The sequence below is a fragment of the Octodon degus genome, unplaced genomic scaffold (assembly GCF_000260255.1).
Source record: "Octodon degus isolate 3935 unplaced genomic scaffold, OctDeg1.0 scaffold00125, whole genome shotgun sequence".
NCBI lineage: Eukaryota > Metazoa > Chordata > Mammalia > Rodentia > Octodontidae > Octodon > Octodon degus.
The window spans coordinates 7,109,269-7,134,696 of record NW_004524701.1 but is presented as its reverse complement, the minus strand read 5'-3'; the positions used below and the strand labels follow the sequence as shown (position 1 = coordinate 7,134,696).

General features: G+C 34.0%; 1 protein-coding gene across 1 annotated transcript in view; it reads left to right on the top strand.

Annotated features, from left to right (window-relative positions):
* Positions 1-25,428, top strand: part of Stpg2 (sperm tail PG-rich repeat containing 2) — an 809,484-nt gene that overhangs the window by 4,997 nt on the left and 779,059 nt on the right. Inside the window, 4 exon segments of the mRNA XM_023700602.1 lie at positions 1,589-1,701; positions 5,895-6,059; positions 17,570-17,682; positions 20,856-20,967. Coding sequence (XP_023556370.1) covers positions 1,589-1,701; positions 5,895-6,059; positions 17,570-17,682; positions 20,856-20,967 — 503 coding nt within the window.

Below are 25,428 nucleotides of genomic sequence, written 5' to 3'. Positions count from 1 at the left end.
GTTTGTCATAATTTGATGACAGTTGCCTCAGAACTATTTTAAACTTAGTTTCTTAGTCATCATTTCAATCACTGTGTCTCATGATTGTAGTATGCATATTAACTTAAGAGTATACCTTCAATTTTGAGTTGATAATATTTATAGAGAAAATTACATGATATATAAATGCAGAGTTTAAAAAGTGAATAATCAAGTCAAGAAATAAGACATTGCCAAAATTTCCTTTTCAAGCAAAATCATTTCTGTATAAGCACTGTCCTGATTTTTTATGGTAATCACATGAGAGAAATTGGCCTGTAGTTCTCTTTTTTAGTTGGATCTTCCTTTGGTTTTGGAATCAGAGTAATGCTTGCCTCCAGGAATGATTTGGGAAAATTGCTTCCCCTAGGAGTTTTTTTCTTTTTTCAACAGGTAAATTGTATAATTTGCTCACCTCTTTTGTGTTACAATACCTAACACAACACACATAAATAACTCTTGATTTCATTTGTATTTGTATTGTTTTCTTATGCATTTAGTAGAGGGGATACAGGGTCCACAGGGTCTCACTACACAAATCAGACTTGTAGTGATCCTCTTGTTTTCAGTTTCCCAGGGCACTGGGATTACAGGCACATGCCACCATGCACAGTCTCAATGGCTGTCTGAGCATGTCCTGGGGGAAGGTGCAGGACCAGCACCAATTGCAGGAGATCAAAACCTGGCTGCTGCGCTCTTCCTAAGCAGGCGTGTTAGTCTGCTGAGCTTTCAGGCCAGCCCCTCATTTGTATTTTAATACATGAGGACTCAAAAGAAAGTTGTAAGTAGCTTATCTTTTACTATTAGTTAAGAGTAGCAAGATTTTTACTTTACTAATTATCATCATAAATTCTTCACTAATATGTATTATCCTTTAGTGTACAAATTATGGGTTAATTCTTTTGCCTGTTAAATACAGCTGCTTTGTGCTTTCTCCCTTTTCAAATGTCAGTGTTGCTTAAATTATTTTTTTCCAAAACAGTTTGAAATAAAAAAATTGTTCTTTCAGTAACTATTCAAGTTTGTCTGATGTTTTGTTTGCTTGTTCCAATAGAATATGTAAACTTTTGTTTGCAGTTAGGTAATCAAGAAATAAGTAGTGAGTACCCACCATTGCATATGCCAAGGCATGGAAACTTTATCAGCCAGCTACTGTAAACCCACTTTAAATTCTTTCCATGTAGCTTGTCTCTATAAATTTATATTACTACTTTCTGTAATAATTATGCTATTTTACATTATGAAGCACTGATTTTTCTTAGGGTGAAATGTTTTACCAGATAAATGTAAATACCATTTTCATCTGGAAGTCAAAGGATTTTGTTCCTTATTTTCTTTAGGTATTTATTCCAGTTGTTCAGTAAGTCTGGTTCTTAAATCTTACAATTTAATATATATTAGTAAAATCCTAATCTTAGAATTTTAAAATAACTTCTTTGAGCTAGCCATTAATTCTGAAAACATAGTCTCAGCATCCAGGTTACTAAATGATTATATGTATTTGGACTGTTATTTTTTCTCTGAAATCCTATCTTGTCGCCTAGTAATGTAGGTATATATTTTTTTATAGATGGCTATGCACCATTTCTTTCTTTGAGTGCCAGAGAAAGTACTTTTACTGTTGGCTCCCATATTGAAAATGATGTTCCAGGTCCAGGACACTATAATGTTTCAGAAGCACAGGTACATTTATAAAAGTTATTATAATTGTCTTAGTTAATGAAAATCATTTTCTTTCTCTAACAGACCAAAATGTCATCTGTTATTTTTTTATGGTCCCCTTATATGATCTTCTTTCTGTTTTCAATTTGTATTTTTAAATTCAAATGATAGAAAATAAATGTGTTTGATGCTGGTTGCCTGATTGGGTGTTTTTCATTACTGTGTGTGTTCTATGAGCAGCACAAAGGTGTTTCATGCTTCATGACCCATGAGAAGGGGAGAATCATACTCAAGTAATTATGGTGTCTGGAAATTGTGCACATGGTCAGGATGCATAGAAGACAGCTGGCAGTAAAGTGAAGGAATGTTTTTGTGCCCTACTATAAAGCTATAGCTATTGTGGTTGTTTTTATCTGTGTCCTATTTATGCAGTTAAAAGAGTCTGTGACTAGTGTGTCTTCAGTGAGTCCCATTCACTTTCAAAAATAGTGGGTATGACTGCAGTATTTTCATAATCATAAATATACTCTTTTAGATTTTGAAAATTTATTTGAATTAACTGGCTATTAATCAATTGGTAATTTTATGATTCTGGAAAGTTCAGATATGTGGCATAATAAACCATAGATCTTCCTGGTATGTTTTATGTAATGAAAATGTTTAAAACTAATCTGAGCACAAAACCAGGCTTTTTCAACAAAATCTACATGAACTTCCGTGGAATTGAACAGTGTGTTATTTATGGAAATGACTAATCCTACACAACCTTGGAAGATTTGCCTTTTCACTGCAATATGAGTGCCAGCATTTTTAAAGATCATTTCAGCAGTATAAAATTCCCAGTGTCCTGCCAAATATATACTTTTTATTTCTGCTCTATGTCTTTGAAAAGTTTATTTTTTGATTCCTGTTTTAAAACTGTATTTTCTTATATTGTCTTAGAGTACTGTGAGTACGATATATTTTAGCTTAAATTCAAAGTTAAAACTGATAATTGTACCTGTCATCTTTTCATTATTCTGCTTTACCTGAACTGTGTTCCCAAATTAACTTTTTTGGGTTAGGTTTTGAAAGTATTTTTTGATAATTGTTTATAAAATAGGAATTGTAAAGTACCTCTTATTATTATTTCATGCTTTTTCTGTCCAATTCAGTATAATATAAAAGGAGGCCATAGTCTGCAGAACCAAGAGAAGCGTTTTAAGAATTTGATTTCAGATAACCCAGGACCTGCAAGTTATGGACAGTCTTCTCATGGAACACTAGGTATCATGAAGAAAAAAATACTAGAATCTAAAGATTGTCTGCTATCAGTACGTTACTATTTTAAATTATACTTTCAATGATATTTTAGTTAAAATCAAAGAGAGAAGCTTTATATTTATGTGATGTTAATACATTTAAAAAGGTTTTCTGTAAAATTCAGTCATACCTACACTGTTATTTTATAATTAAATGAATGCTCAGTGATGTTTAAAAACTTTAACTATTAACTATATAAGAGTATCTAACTTCATTGCTTATTCTCCCAACCCCAGCACTGGGGATTGAATTCAAGGTGTAGATGCTAGGCACTCCCAGGCTCAAATTTTGCCCTTGAGAAATTCGTAAGTACTTCTAGTGTCTAGAGTGAATAGAAACTAAGGAGGAATTTTTTAAGCCACTGGCTTTCCTATTTGTATTACTCAGTTTATTTATAGAGAAAACTCTGCTTAAATAACTTCTAACAAAAGTGATGTTAAAACCATGATTTGGGGTGTGTGTAACTCAATGGTACAGACCTTATAAGTCTGAGATCTTGGGTTTGACTTCCAGAACTACAAATCAAAACAAAAGAAATTAAAAAACCCAAAACTATAGTTCCTGAAGTAAAAAGCTAAAAATTTAGACAAAACAGAGATGTGTAGCAAGCTTTTAATTTAAAACAATATATGAAAGATGTTATATAAATAACTATATAATTGAATGTCATAGGAATTTAAAAGGGAATGAAGAAATTTGGTTTTGAGATGGGCCTTGAAGAGTGAGACTGAAATACACATTTTAGTTATAGAGTGCCATATGAGTAGAAATGTGGAAGTAGGTTTTCTGGGAAACAAGAAAAGGATTTTTACATTGGAGTAAAGACGATCTGGGAGACTAATGGATAATGTATTTGTAAGAGTATGCTGGTGTTATATAGTCATTTTGCACCAAGCATCTATTGAATTAAATTCTGTTATCTGGTGGATTTGGTCATATTTTATTTAGAGTGTTTTATTATTTTGTCATAACTTCTGTGCATAGCTCTAATTAATTACATTTTAATCAGTTCTCTGTCTAGAATTTAATCTTCTGAGACTAAATAGTCAAATAATGTCACTGCAATGACAATAAGGTTGAATATCAGATATTTCATGTGCAGGGGCAAAGTAAATATTCACTTACTTGTGTAAGGTTTTATGAAATGAAATCTTGGAGCCATAGTAAGATGTTTTTTGTAGCCCCATTGTCTTAGCTACTCTTCTGTCCTTGCTGGGACAAATACCCGACACTCAAAATGAAGGAAGGAAAGGTTTATTTGGCTCACAGTTACTGGAGGTTTCGGTCCATACTCATCTGGCTCCAAGGCAGAGTGGCATATGGCAGAGAATGACCTTTCATGGTGGTGGCAAAGAGCAAGAGCACAAGGGCTGGGTAGCAGCAGCTCAAGCAGCTAGCTTCTCTTCCCACCTTATATTCTAATGCAAATTACTTGCCCCAGGGCAGGTGCAGCATCCACACCCACAGTAATCAATCACAAACTCCAGAAGCCACCCTAAGACTGCATGAGGCTTTGGGGGAACACCTATACACAAACCATAACACCAGTGTAGAAAGTCTTTGAAAGTAATAGGGGAGCCATTGTACTCAATCTTAAAGAAAAATTCATGAAGGAGTTAAAAAAATTCTAGGAAAAGAAAAATCACATGAATAAAGGCATTCAGGTGTGTTTAGTAGAGTTCTGTGTTCAGGGAAGTATGCAGAGGTCTTTGTAATGTCTAGAGCACAAGATTTAATGGAGAGCAGTAGAAATAGAAGATGGAGAAGGAGACATGTGATGCTCTCTGCAAAGTCTTGATATCATGCACATACTTTTTGAAAGTGCTGTACTGAATGGAGGGCAAGCCATCCAGTACTTTCCTGTTTTAATTTGATAATTAGTCTTACAAGTGTTACTGAAACTGCTTAGTAGTTATCTTGAGAGATAAAAAATACAATTTTTCTAGTGGTAGTTTTTAAAATAAGATAATTATATACAAACATATGTACTATAACTATACACTGTATTTATGTATCCAGAAAGTACAGGGATCAATGTATTCCTAGAATATCTATTTTCCAGATAACTAAGTTTTTAAAATGCCAATATTTTTATTTGATATATTTTATATTAATGTTTCTAATATATGTCATTCCTGTTTTTAAATTACAGAATGTTTTATATTAAAGCAATTTTGAATAATATGATAATAAATTCCAAACTTTTGACTCTAACATTAGTATTTTGTTATTTTGGCAGAGTTTCTTTGCATATTGAATCATGTATTTATATGACTTTATTTATAACTTGTATAGCTATGTTCATAATTCAAAATAGAATTATATTGAATAATTTAATAATTTCATTTAGCATTCTATCATAGACATTCTCCTCTTATAGAATTTATATCATTAGTATATTTATACAAGGGGCTGGAGAGCTGGCTCAGTGGAATAAGTGCTTCCATGGCAAGCGCAAGGGCCTGAGTTCAATCCCTGGTTCCCCAAAAAAAAAAAAAAAAAAAAAAAAAAAAAAGAATTTATACAAATACAGGTAATGAGATAAGTCAGGATTTGTAAGGAATGGATCCAGGAAATGTTACTGAAAGTGTTGTTCTCGTATGGCAGGTTGCATTAGTGATTTGAGTATGTGAATGCCATTTTTAGAATCAGTATTATTGAGATTTATTCAGTGAGAGAAAATACTGGCTTCTTATGATGGCTTTATTAGTTTTATTAGCTTATAAGATGAATTGTAAATTTAATTCAGCTCTTTAAGATATTTTGTATTTTCACAAAATAAATGTTTTTGGTTTATATTATGAAATTTAGTCGATATTTTTTGTCCTTTAGTACATTTTAATATATGATTCTTTATTTCCCTTTCTTTTGCTTTTGAATAAATAATATAAAACAAAAACTTCTATTTGAAGAAAATTTCAAAAGCACCTACAGCTACTAGAAATGTAGATGTTCCTTCAATTCCTTCTTGTGGACAGTCATATGGTTATCATATTAATGAAGATGGGAGAATTACAAAATGCTTTCCACCTGCAAGTGATAGCACCTTAGGACCAGCATACTACAAACCTCAGTTCGTAAGTATACTTCACTTTATAGTTATAGTTGTTTGTGATGTTATGTTTTAATTCATGTAACACTAACCTCACTAATAGATTCTCAAATTTCATTGGCTTCTTATGGTAAGATTTCTTTTTCTTGTGTTTATGTGTATGTGTGTCCATCTGACAAAGAGGGGATGGAGGATTATGAGTGAGAGATTTTTGTAGGTCAGGCCTAGCAGATAAAATTGTAACATGACCATACTTAATTATGAAGGAGTCTGAGAAATACAGTCTAGCTGTATATTTAGGAGTTGGAATACAACTATAAAAGTCAGAAAATTCCATTTGTACAATATCATTATCAAACCTATGCATCTCTTAAAATATTGCTAATTGTTTCTTTTGTATCTGTTATCAAAATGATTTTTGCTGAGACCAGTTTGGTGTTACATGTTGCATTTAATTGTCATGTCTCTTCAGATTTCTTTAATTTGGAGAACAGTTCTTCAGTCTTTCTTTTCCTTTTTAAAAACTTTTTTAAAAAGTGTTATTTTGTGGATTATGCCTCAATTGTGGATTTGTATATGTCTTGTAAATAGATTGAGGTTATTTATTTTGGCGGGACTGCTACAGAAGTGATGGATTCTCAATGCATAATATGAAGAAGAATAAAATGTGCATTTATCCCATAATTGATGATGTTAACTAAAGGCATTTTCCTTTTTTCCTATAAAGTTATTTCCTTCTCTTTTTTTATGTATTTGGTACAGGGTCTCAGTATGCAGCTTGGACTTGTAGTGATCCTCCCATGTTCAGGCTTCCCAGCATTGGGATTACAGGCATGTGCCACCAGGCCTGGTTTCAGTGGCTGGCTCAGTGCCCCTGGGGCCAAGTCTGGTGCATTATTCCCTTCATAATTTCTAAAATTTTGCAGAGCCACTGTAAGACTAAGTGGGTAATTTATTGTCAAACTTTTGCCTACTAGTTTTAGCATACACTGATGATGCCTGAATCAGTGTTAGTATGCTGTTTATTGAATGCTGAATTTCTAACTTTATTTTTTAAAATCTTCTATTTGTTGGCATTTTAGTATAAAGAAAAACTTTATTTTCTCTTCCATCTATGTACTATATTTGTATGAATTTTTTTTTTTTTTAATTTTAGGGAAGGGTCTACAGGGTGTTCAGGGTCTCACTACTAGATCCTACTTGTAGTGATCTGCCTGTTTACAGTCCCCCAAGAGCTGGGATTACAGGTACACGCCACCATGCCCAGTCTCAATTGCTATCTTAGCATGTCCCAAGGGCTGGCCGGCATGGCAGGCCCAGAGAATGAACTCCTGGCACTTTAAGCCACTGAGCTATTTGGCGGGCCCTCTTGGAACAGTTCTTACAACCTCAAAGTGTTGTAATTTGTCATTTATGTTGACTCTTAAATCATCCCAGATTTGATTCTTAGGAGCTACTTCAAGCTTCTTCTTGTGTCCCTTTGATATACTTCTATCATTTTTGAGCATTTCTTTACCTTCTGGCAAAATAAGAATTTTCAAGTTCATCTTGGTTGCTTTCTTTTCCCTTCCTGAGGGATAGAATGTGCTATTTGTTTAAGGAGTCCTACTTCCATTTGGTAGGAAAAAATATTTCAAAAAAATTTACATAATATATATATGTATTATATATATTATGTAATTGGTACTTGATTATTATATATATGCATTGGTACTTGATACTAGTTTTTAGGTCATCTCAGTGTACAGAGTTAGAAGTCTATATTTACTTGTTGTCTATTAAAAACAGTAGGTTTATAACTATGCCTCCAGTTTCCATCTCACTCTACAGATTTATTCTGGTCTTTCCATATTTAAACTGCTTTCTTTTAGAGTGAGAAATCTGCCTCCTATTATTTTCAGTATATTTTCTTATCCTATAATATTTTTAAAGTAGTTGCATAATTTATAACCCAGAACTGCAAAAAAAATAGACTTGAGCCTATATAATAAGCTCTTACTTCTAGAAGATCTCAGATTTGTATAAACAGATTGCATACTGAAGGTTGCAGCAAACCTGTGAACTGCCTCCCTGTGTGTTGAAGGAGTGCCCAACACATGTACAGACACCTTCCCGAGGCTGGACTGATAGACTCAAGGAATTTAAGGAAACCTCTTTCGAATTATTATATGACAACTCAGCAAACAGGCTAAGACCCACATGTCAAAAAATACAGAATTTAGAGAAATAGTATAGGAAAATCACTAAATAATAAAAATTTCAGAGTTGTTATATTGTATCAAAATGGCGAATTTCAACAGAAAGTTATGAGACGTGTAAAGGGTTAAAAAGAAGCATGACCCATGATTCAACAAACAGTGGCAAGTATTCTGGATATTTGATTAATATGTGCCTGGTAGAACAACAGTGTTATTTGTTTTCTTTTCCTTAAGGAGAATTTTGTTTTTGTCACTGCTGGGAATTGAACTTTTGGCTGCTCTACCACGGAGATAATTTTCATAAAAATTATAGTCACTTTGGTAGAAATCCTATAATCTGATATCAGGATATTCTCTACAAGGTGAAGGACAAGTTGTAAGAGGTAGTGTAATGGAACCAGGCTGGCTGGACTTGTTTCCTCATTTTATCACTTAATCATTCTTTTTTTTTTTATTTTCAAAATTCTTAATGATTTTATACTTAGTTGCCTTATTGGAAATATCCTGGGGAAAGACTTTCATTTGATATACTGGAATTAGGTAGCCTTAGATAATTCTCTGATTACTTTTAACTTAAATCCCAAATGTAATTCTTGCTGTAGAACTAACTATATTTTTATATAAATTGTAAATTATTATTATTATTATTATTATTATTATTATTTTTTTTTGCTTTGGAATAATGTACCATCTGTTAAAGGGTCAAAATAATGCCTCCAAGCTTCCTTAGCTATATAAAATCTTTTTCCCATATAAATAAGCATTTGTTTGACATAGAAAGTTGATTTCTTTCTGCATAAATTATTCACAGAAGAGAGAAAAAAATTTATTTTGCAATATTAATACAGTATATATAATTTATTTGATGATATATTTTAGTTAACTATCGAGTCATCAAACTTACAGTTACTAGAATAAAACTCCCAATCTAATTTAAGGAAACATATTGTATGTGAACATTCATTTACCTTTAACAGCATAGTTCTTTTTTAAATTAATTTTAGTGAGAAAAAAATAGCAATGAGAGTTTCAAAACAGGTTAGTAGGACAGTTACAATAATTAATACATTGCATATTGTTTTCTTCATAGTAGTTATTCAGAGTACAAGATGCAGACATGATATCTTGTCTAAACACTATTAGTACAAATCTTCTCATTGAACTAAGAGAAAGTAGCTGTATATCTATCCTATTTTGTAGCAGCATAGTTCTCAATATTGAGGATTTACTAAAGTTCATTGGAAATTGAATTGTGATAGTTTTATATGTAAACATTTATTTACCTTTAATGGCATAGTTCTGATTATTGAAGATTTGCTAAAGTTCATATGGAATTGAATTGTGATAGTTTTTGAACTGCCTTTGTTTTGAATTTGAGAAAACTAAAGTTAAGTGCCAAAGCCTAGTAGTACAAAAACAGATTATTCACAAATTACTGTTAGTGATACTGTCTTGATGTTAAATAAATCTTATCTATATTTATGATAATGCTGTGTAGATTTCTTTTGGATTTTTGAGACAGGGTCTCAGTATGTAGTGCAGGCTAGCCTTGAGTTTACTGTGAAGCCCAGGATGGCCTCAAACTCACTTTGTAGCCCAGCCTGGCCTCAAACTTGCAGCAATCCTGCCTCAGCCTCCTGAGTGCTGAGATTATAGGTGTGCATGACCATTCCCAGCTTCCATGGCTGTTACAGAGTTTTAACTGATTTTTGTGACATTATCATATTGTATTTTCACTCAGTTTCCAGATGAGAATATTAATAGCAAATTTGGAAACATAACCTAATGAATGGGTAATTGGTGTAGTTCTTTCTAACTCTGAGTTACATCTACTGAAAGTACCTGATAAAGCTTAAATATTTATTGAAGAGTTATATAGGACTACATACAATAAATGACTAGCCAATAAATGATAAATTTTATAGGACTAGCCAATAAATGATAAACCAGGTAAATTTACCTCATAAAGAGAAATTGTCTTATATAAGTAATTTAACATTTTGAATAATAAAATTTAGCATCTCTCCCTTTTTTTAGGAGAGCCCAGGTAACTATTAGAAATATATTTTTCAGAGGTGGATTTCACAAGGAAGGTTTGCAATTGCAATTATGATACTACCATCTTTGGTAGTGATAATGTGCTGGGAGTGAATTGTGTGCTGCCATGCTGGGAAGCAATCCATTGCCATTTAAGTTGATGTATTTTTTGACTTTTAATTCTATAGAAATTCTATTTTCATATTAATTATGAAAGGATATTAAGGAAAAGTCGTAGTGACCCTTCTTCATTCATTGAATTGTCACTGAGAGTGTCAGATAATCAATTTTTATGATAGCATTCACTTAAAACTATGCAGCTTCACACTGTTTGCTTAAATTAAGCCATATTTTATTCCTTAATGACTTTTCTCAGTTGACAGCGACCTTGAAGTTGGTATTGTCAACACTTCTTGCCAGAAAAGAAAGTGATTTAGAATTAAAAGTGTATCATCATTTCCTCATTTTCTGTCTATATTTTTAAAAATTTCAGGTTGAACATTTGGTTGAGTACTATAAATGTTAATGAGTTAAGTTTACATGATTTAATTTAATACATTTCTTTGTATAGTAGAAAAGCCTGTTTGCTAATGTCTGAAATTTTTGGTATGTGTTATGTGCTCGTGTATGGATAAATAATCTTTCCTTTTACTGGATTACATTTAGAACTATTAAATAATTGAACCATGAAAATCTTAGTAATGTGAATTTACCTGAAGAAAGATTCCTTGATACAGTTATCTCAAAGTCCTGAGCTGTATTACATTAATTATTGTGAAAATTCATGAGGTTGGAGACATAGGTCACTGGTAGAAGGCTTTTCATACATCCGTAAGGCCTTGGGTTTGATCCCTAGCACTGAAAAAGAAAGTGTGGGAGAGGAAGGGAAGAAGAAGGAAAAGATAAAAACAAGTTTTTTTAAGCTAAAAAAGTAATGTAAAAATGATTTATCAAAGCATTCTTTGAAGTATTATTTTTGACAAATCTATAAGCCATAGTAAAAATGTTATATATGTTCCTACTTGTAGTATATGTTTAATACATTCAATGTAGCTGTATTATATGACAGTTTAGTGAAAGAAGTTTAAGACACTTTTATTTATTTCTAGGTAGAAATAAAACACAACATAAATGGGACATTTTGTTCTTTTTACCATCAAAACTGCCTTTAGACTTTAAAATCCATGGCTTTATTAGGTAATTCCATTTTAAAGATGGTCTAGATCACTTGCTTCAGCAAAAGAAAGTGTTGTGTGGCAAGACACTCTTCCTAAAGCTGTCTTGCATGTAACAGTCTGTGGAACTACTACTGACCTGATAAGAACAAGTTAGTTTTCCATTACTTGGGTAGATGTCCTGGTTTTTGCCAGTACTCTTCTGGCATCTGCTGCTCCACTGGGCAGTTCAGGCTCTGCCACTTTTCTATGCTAGAAGGTTTGCATCCATCATGGTTTGTGTCTAGATGTGCTCCCTAAAACCTCATGTGGTCATAGGGCTTTTATAGAGGTGACTCATTCTGGAGTGGTAGAAGTGATTGATTCATAGTACAGTGATTGCTTTTGCTGTGCTGTCTTCTGCTGCCATGAACTGCCTTTCTGCTATGCCACCCTTTGCAGCTAGCTGATTATGGACTGAAACCTCCATCAACTTTGAGCTAAAGAACCTTTCCTCCTTTAACTTTGGGTATTGGGCGTTTTGTCTCAGCAATGAGAAAAGTAACTAAGATAGAATACGGTACCAGAGAAATGGTATTGTTGCTATACCTGATCATGTGGTTTAGGAGTCTTTTGGGAATGGCTATGGGAAGACTTTGGAGTGATTCAGAATTTCTAGCTGAAAAAGTAGAACTGGAAGACCTTAGGCTGTTCTCTATGAGAGAACATAGCTTCTGGTCATAGCTCAGAAGTCCAAAAGGCTGATAGAAATCCTGCCAGTAAATGCTAGAGTTGCGAAGTTTCTGCTGGGAGGAAGAACTGCATTGGTTGTTGTTTTCCAGTGTGTGTAATATATTGGCAGAAAGTTTGTCTGTATTTTTCCTCATGACCAGGGATTAAGATTACCTGAGACTAAGATTAAGGGCAGTGGACTAATAAATTCGTGTGTGTGTGTGTGTGTGTGTGTGTGTGTGTGTGTGTGCAGTACCAGGGATCAAACTTGGGACCTTGTATGTATCAAGCAGGTGCTTATGCTGCTGAGCTACCTCCCTGGCCCCTATGGACTAATAAATTTCAAGGCAGTTTATGTTCAAGCAGTAACATGACTATTGTTGGCTTTTAGCCAGATTTATGTAGAGAATCAAGAACAAAGAGCCTAACAGAATTATTGAAATGTGAGTTTGGCCAGAAAGGAAGCTTCAGTAAAGCTGTAGACTGCAAAGATAAAGCAGATCTTGATTACTGAGAAGGAACAAGAGAATAGAAACAATGGTCTGAGGGTATCACAAGAGGCAGCAGGACTCTACCCTTTGCAGTCTAAAAATTGCAAAAGTGAAAGACTTTGCTTTGAGAAGCCTCAGAGCACCATGTTCCAGAATGGCAGAATCTGAACCATGTTTCACTTGGGTGGGGACCACACCATGTTTCAGAATGTTGACAGCCTTGAGAAGTTGTCCCTCAGCATTGGACTGAGCGTGCCCATTGATCCAGGCAACCAACAGAGAGAGAATCCTGAGTACTACTCCAGCTGTTAGCATATCTTGGCATCGTCCACATGGAGCTGGTTTTAAGCACATGTGGAATTCAAGAGTTGTGGAGTCAGGAAGGATTCCATCTAGATTTCCAAAGGTCTGGGAGGCAAGGCAGTGTGTCCTTGAGATGGCAATGTGTGAAGCTGTGAGGTGGAAGCCAAGAGTGCAGTGGAAATTCTAGAAATGTTCAGAACCCACAAATGTGGATCATCTGAGGAAAACTGCAAGGAGGGAGCAGAGTAGGCCCAAGAAAGAAGCCATGGGAGATCCAATCACTGCAAGTGTCATAGGGCCTCAGTCACTTAAGCGCCTTGATGTTCATATCTTGTTACAGATTGCTAGGGATGCTGGACATAAAACTATAAGACTTAATATTTGCCTTCCTGGATTCTGGACTTGCCTTGTCCCATTCCTTTGTGTTATCCTGTTTTAACTTTTGGAATGGAAGTGTCTATCTTATACCATTGAATGTTGGTACAACTTTATTTTCACTTGCATAGAGGCTTGAAGTTAAGAGTTTTCCTTAAATATCAGGGAAGGACCCAAGTAGATGGCTCAGTAGAATAAACACTTCCCTGGCAAGCTCAAGGGTCTGAGTTCAATCACTGCTTCCACCAAAAAAAAAAAAAAAAATCTCAGGGAAGATTTTGGACTTTTAGAATTTTGACACTGTTGGAGATAGACTAAGTGGTTTTTGTGTAAAGGGCTATGCATGAGTCTTTTGGTAGTCCAGGGTTGGAACATTATGGGGTTGTGTCTAGATGTTCCTCCAAAGTTTCATCAAGTCATAAGGCTTTTTCAGAGGTGGTAAATCTAGAGTGTGTGATTGATTGGTAGTGCAATGCTGGGATTAAGGCCTTACTCAGTAAGGATTGAGTATGAGGGCTATATCTACAAAGGGTGGGTATCCTACATACAATATTAGGCACAGAAAGAGTTTCGTCTTTCTCTTGTTTTTGCTGCCTTCTGCTACCATGAATGGTCCCTCAGTCATGTGCCACCCTGCCTTGGGAGCCAGCTAATTATGGACTAAAACCTCTGTAAAATGTGAGATACATAAACCTTCCTTTAACTTTGGGTGCTGCTTCCTTTAATTTCTGTTTCAGTAACAAAAAAAGTAACTAAATGCAACTAGAGACAGTACTTATAAGTGAAAAATCAGACTTGCATGTGTAAACATTTTATTGTCTCCCTAGTAGAAGGACCTGAATGCGTAAATAAAATCTGAAAGGTACAATAGATATTGTGAAAGGGAAAGAAATTTCTCAAAAGGAAAGAACATCTGGGATGGGGGAAAGGAGAAATAAAGGAAGGGATAGCTAAGATAATTGTGCTACTAATTTCTATTGGTTTATTGAAAGGAACAGTTAATGCCTAAATGATCAGTTTTACATGCCTCCATCTGGTAATCTGGCTAACTTTCTTTTTTTTTTTTTTTCTTGGCTGAACCAGGGATTGAACTCAGGCCCTTGCGTTTGCCAGCCAGGCAAGTGCTTATTGTACTGAGCCATCTCCCCAGCCCTATATCTGATAATTTGAACAACTACTTTGAAGATAGCAATATGCAGTATAACAACCATTGTTAATTTACTACATATTTTTTAAATTTCCTACATTTTGTTTTGAAATTGAGTATTGTTTTTATTGTTTATTTTTTATTCTCTTTAAAATAAAAGAAAAGTGACTAAGACCATAACCAAACCCAAAGCCTTTGGATAATATCTTTTCACGTTATATTTAGCATTCCATATATATATATATCTCCATATATATATATATATATGTATGGTAAGATATATATATAGTAAGATATATATATGTATGTAGTCCATGTGTTCCCCATGTGTTACAGAGCATGGTGGGATAACTTTCTGTTTTTATTTCTAATCTTAGTCATTGAAATCCCTAACAGTGGGCTGGGCTTCAGAATTGTTCATTTAGAATTCCCATCTGGAATAATAATAAAATATTTACTTTGATAAAGTGCTTTATATGACTAAATCACACATCACTTATGATATTAAAGTTGAATTCATATTGAAGGATGGAAAAAATACCACTGTTGTGTGATAATGCTTTGGAAATAGTTTATAGATTATACAAATGCACTGAGACTGCACTTAATGCTAGAAATATGTCTCTAAGAAACAAGGATTAATCCCTTTTATTTATGTAACAAGCAGGTGCTCTGCTAAGGAGTGTCATGAAAATAAACAGTAATGTTTGTAGTTCAGTGTTAATGTTTCTTGTCTTCCCCTGCCAAGATAGAGGACCTCTGCAGAGTCTCCCTTGTGGGGTATTTCTCAGGGTCCACAGTCTGTCTTCATTGAGTCCAGCTGCTGCTGCACCAACACTTTGGTCTATTGCCTGCTGGTGCGCTCTGCTGGACATGTCCACCAGTGTGTCTGCTTCAGCTAAAACTGCGGGATGGGCTTGCGTGAAGTGGGGGAATATGGTGTCTGTGTCTGTGTTCTGTGCTATAAGAAGGATCTGAAAGTAGTGCCAGTATTTACCAGTGTTTTAAGAGAAACAGTTGTATAGAATTTTCATTGTAGGTTTTCTTTGTACCCAACAAGATATAGGCATAGATCCAGTGAGAGTTGTCTGTGTTAGGATCAAGTTTAATCCATAGAAAGTGGTACTTGACACTGCCACTCTTTTGACAGTAAGATTTTCTTACCTGATGAGGGTCAATGTGTTTAGCTGCTTCTCATAGCCTTGGGGTTTGCAGTCACTTTTTGATTAGTTTGCACTGTAAATTCCAAAACTTCCCCAAACATGCCTGAGTCCTACCTGGACATAACTGATGACTACATTTCTCTGCTCTTACCTTTAATACCAAATTGTGCCAGCTGCTTCTTGGATTTCCCTGTGTCTTTCTATGGACTTTTGGAGCGGTACCTCTACCTAGAAATTTTTGCTTACTCACTACCCACAAGTCCATCTGAATCTCCAGTTTCTGTTTTTCTGAGGATAATAGTTCATCTGTGGCTCTTTGATATGTAGTAGGATCCTTTTTGAGTCTAGTCTTTGATGTGCTACAACTTCTGGAAATTCCTTACAGATAGATACCTTCTAACTTGTAGTATTGGTACTTTGTGTCTGTTTTGTGTACTACTTTATGCTTTTGGGGTAGAGTGGGGCAAATATGATTTGGCTCACCATTTTTATTCACTATTATTGCTCTTTTGTTTGTAATGATAATTGAGAGAAGTTGATTCTTCTGCTTTTTTTTTTTTTTTTTCTTGTATTTTAGGAAAGGATCTACAGGGTGTTCATGGTCTCACTACTAGATTGGATTTGTAGTGATCCGCCAGTTTACAGCCTCTCAAGAGCTGGGATTACAGGTGCATGCCACCAAACCCAGTCTCAATTGCTGTCTCAGTGTGCCCCGGGGGCGGGGCCGGCTCAGCAGGCCCAGGGATCAAACCCCTGGCCCCTGCGCTTGCTTGCAGGTACTTTAATCCGCTGAACTATTTGGTCGGCCCTTCTGCTGCTTTTAGATGGTAATATTTACTCAGGAAGCCTGATGTGCTGTTTTTTGTAAAGTATACATTTGTTATGGGTGATTTTATTTAATATATACTAATTATTTTAATAACTTGAGATTGTTTGTTTGAGACAGAGTCTCACTACACAGTTCAGGCTTTCCTTGAAACCACTATGGGGCCTAGGCTAGCTTTAAACTCAAGGCAATCCTCCTATCTCAGCCTCCCAAACGCCTGGGATTACAGGTGTTTGCTACCACACATGGTCAGGCTGGCTTGGACCTCACTAAATAGCCAGGCTGGCTTTGATCTCATTGTAATCTTCCTGCCTCAGGACTGTAGGCATGTGCCACCATACCCAGCCCTGAGCTTGCTTTAAATCTATGTTTTTACTAATATAGTTTTTCAAATCAATTGAAAACGCAGAATTTACATGTATTAATTAAGAAATGAGTTTTAAAGAGAATTCCTAAATCATTGCTTAATTAGGAATGTATTAAGTTAGAGCAGATAATTCCTATAAGAGAAACTACTTCATTATTTTAGTTTCTGATGAATCCATATGCCTTAATTTTTTATGTTGTATATTTATTTTTAACATTTATTGTAGTGAATGTGAAGGAAAAATCATGGTTGATTTCTTATGTCACAAATATATATTTTTGTATTAAAAGATTCATTTTTTCCTCAAGCATTAGCAAAAAAATTAATTGGCTTAACACTTTGTTTATTGTTAACCATTTGTATGAACATTATTTTAAATTCATTGTAGTTATGTTATTTAATATCAGTTTGTTTTCATTTTCCCAATTTGTTTAAGATAATTTTAATAGATGTTTCCCTTCTCCAAATAATACAGCCTCCCTCCTTCCTTTTAGAAAGACGAGCAGCTAATTTTCTTTACCCTTAAAGGTGTAGGCTGTTCTGCCAAGGGCAAGGCTGTGCATGCTGGTTGAGGACATGCAGGTGTGAGAGGCAGTTCTCAAGGACCCTGGTGGAGCTGGAGTGGGATAGGATGTAGCAGGGACAAACTCCTTTGAGGCCACTTTTGCTTTAAATTTAAACTTAAGTCAAAATATTGTTTTGCAACTTATTTGCTTACCTTTTTTTGTTTGGTTTTGCTTAGGATGTTTCCGTTGCAACTGTGAAATACAAAGGAATACATTTTGGGAACTCTCCAGGAAGAAAAGAGCTACCTAAAAAATCAGGTCCTGGACCTGGACAGTATGACATAGACAAGTAAGTAAAAGCAATATACTGTTTAATATACTGCTTAACTATAAATATTCTTCTCACTCAGGCTAGGCTATCCTGTTAGGAAAGAAAAATTAGTATGAAAAACTCTCAAAAATACTACTTTTTAAAGTAACCTATGCTGAAAACTGTTAGTTTTTAATGAGCCATATCTGTAGCACCTGCTTACATGTATTACCTCATTTAATCTTCACAGCAAGTCTCCATGTATTTACTATTATGTATATCCTATCAGTGAAGAATCCAAGGGTCAGAAGATGAATAACATTGAACATGTGACCATTGAAGTGGCAGAACTCAACTTTCACAGATACCTATTTGTCTGCACAGCCTATTTATCTATGTACTAAGATATACTATGCTTTTTGTAAAGTAGGCAGAAGGTCAGAGAAAATTATAAAAAGATAGTCAAGATTTCTCATCTTATCTCTGGCTCTTTTTTCTTTTTTAAAATATGTATTTGGTTGCTGTTGCAGGGTCTCACTACATAGTTTGGACTCGTGCTGATCCTCCTGCTTTCAGCCTCCTCAGCTCTGGGATTACAGGCATGCCCCATCATGCTTGGTCTAGGTGGCTGGCTCAGCATGCCTGGGGTGAGGCTGGCTCGACATGTGGTGCCAGGGATCAAACTGCGGTTCCGGCACTTGCCTAAGCTCATCTAAGCAGTCACTTTAGTCTGCTGAGCTATCTTTCCAGCCCCTTATCCCTGGCTCCTGTCTCCATTCTTATGACCATGTAATGGTTTTGGAAGACATTCTCAGTGTGGCATTCTCAGCAGTAATGTTAGGATGTTAGGATATGGATAATAGCTACAAAGTTTAATTTGTAAATACATTTCTGGTAAAATAGCTACTCCTGTCCTTATTGCTTTTTACACTCATAGTAAAGCCTCAGATATGAATTCATGGAAGGCAGCATTAATAGATAGCATGTAGTCCTCAGATTCTGCTATTTCTTTTCTTTTTTTTTTTGTATTTTTAGGGAAGGGTCTACAGGATGTTCAGGGACTCACTATTAGATCGGACTTGTGGTGATCCACCTGTTTATAGCCTCCCAAGAGCAGGGATTAAAGGTGTGTGACCACCAATCCCAGTCTCAATTGCTGTCTCAGAGCACCCGGGGGGCAGAACTGGAATAGCAGACCAGGGAATCAACCCACGGCCCCTGCGCCTGCTTGCAGGTGCTTTAATCTGCTGAGCTATTTGGCTGGCCCATGCTATTTCTTTAAATGGTTACATTTTAAACATAGATTCCAGTTTATCTGCCTGGTGGTTTTGCTCCCACAGCATGGACATAACTTGGGTTCTTGTTTGGACAACACTACTACAAAAACATTTAGTTCATGTTGTGTCAGTACCGAACTCAAAAACTAAGAATGAAAAGAATAAAACAAGACCATTTTTGTGGGGGGATCTTATACTCTAGTCCATTGTCCTTTTTTCATTTTATACTTTTCCTAATATGAAATTTATACCTTTGTATTTAGTTATGCTAGAAACTTACCATGCACATTTAGCTTAATGTAGTCTATACTTTTATGATTAGCATTTTTCTAAACATACCCGTAGACTATTCTAGCTCTTATCAGCCCCCCTTATGACATATACCTTTGTTGCTTAGTATCACCTGGCCCAGATTGGATGGTCTGCCTCCTGTTGTCCTCCTTCTTGTCTCATGGAAATTAAAGAATAGAAAGGATTTAGGACTCCACTCAGGGTCAGCTCTGGATTGGCTTGCGAGTTTTTCCTACCATTCTTTTTTTACTTCCCCAAACTTGTGCCATTTCCATATTCCTTTCTTTGATCTGTTTTTAATTTCATCTATTTTTCCTCTTTGTTTATTTGTATTTTTCCTTTTTACTTGCAAGGATGAGTTCATATAAAGTGCATGCTTAACTGCTTCAATTAACTACTTTCAAAATTTACTATTTGGTTAGACTATCTTTACTGTATCTTTTCTTAGAAGTTTGTCATGATTCCTTCTGGCAGTTGACATTTTATACTTTGTTTGTTTGTTTTGTTGTATTTGAATTTTGAAGCTTAATTTATTGACTCAGAATTGTTCTCAAAGATTTGATAGAGTACCAATGACAGTTGGCCACCCTAAGTGGAAAAATGTTTATGGATGTTTATGTTTATTTTTGGACACAGACCTAAATGATGTCTGACATTTCTGATATCCCAGATACAAATTTGTTTTCTATATTTGAAGACAAGCTTAGTTTTTTGAATTTTACACAAATAATAGTCAATGAAAATTCTTTAATAGTGAGCTGACATGGTAAATGCACATTTTGATCATTGTACTGCTAACAATGAAAATAATGGCAATTTTTACATAATAAACTTTTGTTTTATGTTTTTATTATCTATTTTAAAATATTTGTATGTTGAATATAATTCTTGGGGAACATTGGATATAAAATTTCTTAGAGATTCTGGTTAAAAATAGTAGTATAGACGACATATGCGTAGGTATTTCTTGCTATGTTATAGCTAACAGCTATTGTGGGCTTATTACAGGCCCTTTGTGGCACTAAGGACTTCATGTGAATTTTCTACTTTAATCATTGCATTCTTTAGAACTGGTTATTAGTGTTTCCATTTACAGATGAAGAATCTGAAGCTGTGAGAAGTTAGCTAATTTGCTTAATGTAATGTAGATTTCTGTAGGGTTGTCTGACTCTAGAACTTGAACTCTCTTTTGCTACTCTCTTGAGGTTATCTCAATTTCACTGAAAAAGTTTCTCTTTCATGATCACAGATTATTATGTCTTTTTCCTGATTACCTTGGGATATAAATAACAGAGGCCCCACATCCCTTATTTTAGTAGTAATTGAAGTGCCAGGATTTTATAATTTTAAACTTGTAGAATGCACAGGAAAAAAAAATTGGTGGTTTTTTTTATATTAATTCATGATATAGCTCTCAGATACCGTTTTCTATTTAGCACAACTTTATAATAATGATCTGAACTGGAAAAAGCAGAACTATGTAACATAAAAGATGCATTTTTATAAGATTTTAAATTTATTGGTCAAATCTTTAAGATATTTCTCTTATTGTATAAAGTAAGAAATACAACATTCTTTTTGCTTATATACATTTTTATGTATTTAAAATTGAAAACTTTCAATTTACATATGAATTTTCTAAAGGGAAAAGACACTATACTGTGAAAATATTAATATCAAGAAAGATCAACAGCAAGATTATTGTTCCAGTATCCCACGATTTTATGAAATAATAGAATTGCAAGAGGAAAAAAAGGTATGTTAAAAAGTGACTATTTCATCTTTTCTCCAGACTTTAAAATCATTAAGTCCCTTTTTACAAGGTTAAAATTCTCTTAGATCTAATAATATATGTGTTAGCTGTGCCCCTCAATGAATACCATAGAAGGGACTGCAGTAAGTACCTCTGTCAAATGGTCACATCCTGTGCTCAAACATTTCTTGTCTTAAGGAACTCATTATTCCTAAGTTTTGTTTTAGTGTAACACGTTTTCCCCCAGATATGTTCTCAAACTTACCTAATTCCCAACTTCCTACCTGTTTTCATTCTCTCTTGTATGATTTCTTAATCAGTCTCCCTTTTTTCTCTAGTAAGGATAAAAGTTCCAGGTACTTTTGTAGTTAACTTCAAGGTCATGCACAATATTCTGGATAGAGTCTAATTTGGATTTATTGTTTTTGTTTTCCTTCTTCCAGCTAGTATATATTTGCTAAGATAAAAATCCATTTTAGTACATATTCTGCTTTTTGTAGCTACATTTCAGTTTACTTGTTTGGAACTCAAAGTCAAGTAATACTGGAATTTATTTTATTTAAACTTAAGAATTATAGTATGAAAATTTAAGAACAGATACATTTAGACTAAGGGTAACTAATTCTGTGTTGAAAAGTCAGCAACTATTTCAGAGAGAATTTTTTCCCCAAGACTTTCTTGGTTTTCTGAATATTAATGATCAAAGAAAAATATTTTTTCTTTATCAGAAATAAAACATTGTAATATTAGAAAAGCATATTAACACAATAATAATATGGTTGTTTTCTAAAAATACCAAATATATACCTCAAAGCAGATGAAAAGTATTAATTTAAAATCAGAATATTCCATTAGCTATAATCATTTCAAAATATACTTATAAAAAGGTGAAAAAACTTTTTTTTTTTTTTAAAAAAAACCCTTTTTAAATTAAGGTCTTTATCATAGACTGAGTTTACACTTAATATTTTACTTCAAATGGCAGTAAAAATATACAGAAATTACAGGGAGAAAATAATTTTCATTATAAGTTGACTTTCAAAGGAAAACCTTACTATTACATTTTATTTCTTTAAAGAGAAAAAACAATTAAAAAACAATGATGCAGAATTTTAGGGTTGGGAATATAGCTCAGCAGCATAAGCACTTGCCTGGCAAGCCTAAGATCCTGAGTTCAATCCCTGATACCAAAAAAAAAAAAAAAAAAAAAAAAAAAAAAAAAAAAAAAAATCAAGACAACGTAATAAGAGACTAGCAGTGGTTGATATTTTGCATATTATTCTCTTCAAAGTAGTTGCTCAGATTATAAAATACAGGCATGCATAATTGATCAAACAATGTGAGCACAAACCATTTTCTTTTCAATGAACTAAAAGAAATCAGCAGTGAAGCTATATATAGGCCTTTTCTCCCTTTGATCTATTCTTATTCTTTCCTTTTTAGCAGTTTCTTTTCCTTTCACAATATACTATTACATTAAAAAAAATCCTTTCATAGTATTACCCTACTTTGCCAGATGTCATGCGTATAATTCCAGCACTCAGCAGGCTGAGACAGGATGCCCGCTGAGTTTGAGCCTGACCTGCACTACCTAAAGAGTTCAAGGTCAGCCTGAACTACATGGCAAGACTCTGTGAGACACCCCCCCTCCAAAAAATAGTATTACTCTACTTTTGTTGATAGAAGGTAGCTGTGGTCTGAGATTTTTATTTTGTTTTGAAATTGTGCAATAGTCAATAAACAACATGATAATTGATACCAGGGGCATAGATTTCCTTTATTTAAATATTAATGTTTGTTTATTTTTTCTTATTCTTATTAACTATAAATTTTCACTTGATTCTATTTCCTGAGCATGGGGCTATGTATTCTTTAGCATTGTGACTTTACTGTTTCACATAGTAGTTAAAACATGGTAAGGACTTAGTACTTATTTAATAAGTGCATGTATTTTTCTTAAATACTGACATCGTTTTATATTTTATAGAGAAACACATTTTTTAAAAAATTTGAAATATTGTTTTCTGTATTTCTGCAAATATTTTGACATATTAACTTTTTAGATTGCTTTCAGGAAAATACTTTTTGAATACATTTTTCTTTAGTTTTCTACTTATAGTTTTGACTTCCACTTACTCTCTTTTCCAATTACAATTATTGTAACTCATATGCTGAAATATTACTTCAATATTAGCCTACTGTACATCACTGTTATTTGCCTGGAAAAACTCTAGAAAAAAATAAATGGTAATACTACAAATCTTGGTGTACTTGGAGACTAGGTCGGGGAAAATGTGACTGTTCCAAAGAGCTGAATAATTTATTGGTTCTTATTAGAGAGATCTGATACACACCTAAATTTGACCTAATTGAAGGATATTTACCACTAACTATATATGTGCTTTGAAGTACATTCTTTTTCAATATGTGACTTTACGAAGAGATTTGCTTCTTTTTGCATCATAACTATATGAAATATGCCTCTTTTCTTTTAAAGTTATCTCTGAGAACAGTTATGCTAAAATAAGGATTTTGATGTGCCAAAGAGCATTTATTATTAAAACAATAAAAAGTATTTGTATTTTCTGCATATTTAATAACCAAAAATATTTTGCTCAAAATGAGAATTTTTCTATCAGTAAATCTCAAAGTTACAGAAAAAAATTAAAAGTACCTTTTATTTCTTTATAAATCATAAAATGAACAAGAAATTGAATGAACTAATTAAGGTAAAAGGGCTTTAATGTACATGTCACTTCTCAATGCTTTACTGTCATAGCAAGCATTTGTTCTTAAGTTACATATGATTGTAACTTAAGTTTTAAGGTAAATAGGAGGAGATGGCTTCTTCCTAAACTGTATACTTCTTGGCTCATATGATGCTAAATGGTAGTTGTCCAATGATTATGATGACATGGAATCAAATTTTCCATTATTATGTTCACAGCTAAGTGCTGTGTGTGTTTGTGTGTGTGTGTGTGTGTAAGCAAAAGAAGAGAAGACAGATGACTTGTGAATGTTGAGTTTGGATGAATGTGTTCTCAGAAATGGTTACAGTAAACTTCTCACTACAGTGAGCAGACAGATAAGTTTAGTTTGAAGCAATTGAACTTTGAAAAAAATTATCTAAAGAAAGTGAAAATTGGAAAGTGGGGAATTTCAAATTTGTGGATGAAAGTGTAGATTTGTCAGTCATGCGTTTGTCATGATTTTTGAATAAGTTTATTACAGATCTGAAAATGAGTTGTTTTGCTTTGAAACTAGAATTTAGGGAAATAATACTTAGGATTTCTTTTTCCTTTTTTAAAACATTTTTTAAATTTTTTTGTATTTTAGGGAAGGGTCTACAGAGTTTCAGGGTCTCACTACTAGATTGGACTCATAGTGATTTGGCTTTTTACAGCCTCCCAAGAGCTGGGATTACAGGCACATGCCACCACACCCAGTCTCAATTGCTGTTTTAGCATGCCCTGGAGGCGAGGCAGGCACAGCAGACCCGGGGATCAAACCTCTGACCCTGTGACTGCTAACAGGTGCTGTAATCCGTTGAACTCTTTGGCCAGACCTAGGATTTCTTTTTCCTGAGATTGATATGATTGCCTTAGTATCTAAGTTTTTTTTGTGTGTGTGTTTCAATAATTTTATGGAATGATATATCTCTTAGTACCAAGATAATGGTAGATGATTATGTTATCTCCTCCAACTCAAAATAAATACTGATGCTTTCAAAATACTGAAATATAACAGCCTTTTGGTAAAACTGAAGATACCCACAAAATACTATTTACAAAAAGTTAAAGATAGAATATGCTATGGTTCTTTGGTTTACTTTTCAGTGTGTATTTATCTTTAACATGATATCAAAATCGGTCACACTCATTCTGAATAGACTCAGGTGTCAGGCCTCACTGAGTTACTGTTCACACTTACGAGTATATATACATCTCCTTACATTCATTTGTTCACATGAAAAAGTCCAAATGCTCTACCTAAGTGATCTCATAATTATAGAGGTGCCTACTTACTTTTCTTAAGACATGATATAGAAATTTGTGAAAGTATATTCTTTTTTTTTGGTGGTACCGGGGATCAAACTCAGGACCTTGCACTTGCCAGGCAAGCACTAATTCCACTGAGCTATTTTCCTGGCCCCTAATATATTGTATTCCTTAAAAAAAAAAAAAAAAAAAAACAACCAAAAAACCATAGAAGTAATGGCACTTTCATAGAAACAATTCATAGTAAAACCTGCAGTGCTTTATATAGCCAGAACTTATGGTTGAGCAAGTGTTCAGTGTTATAATGATTTTGAGTTACTATGTAATATAATAGAACATTTTTTTTAAATGGAACTAGACTGAGGCCGTAGATTCTATATAGAAATTAGGCCAGGGAGATAGCTCAGTAGAATAAGCACTTGCCTGGCAAGTGCAAGGGCCTGAGTTTAATCCCCAGTTCCGCAAA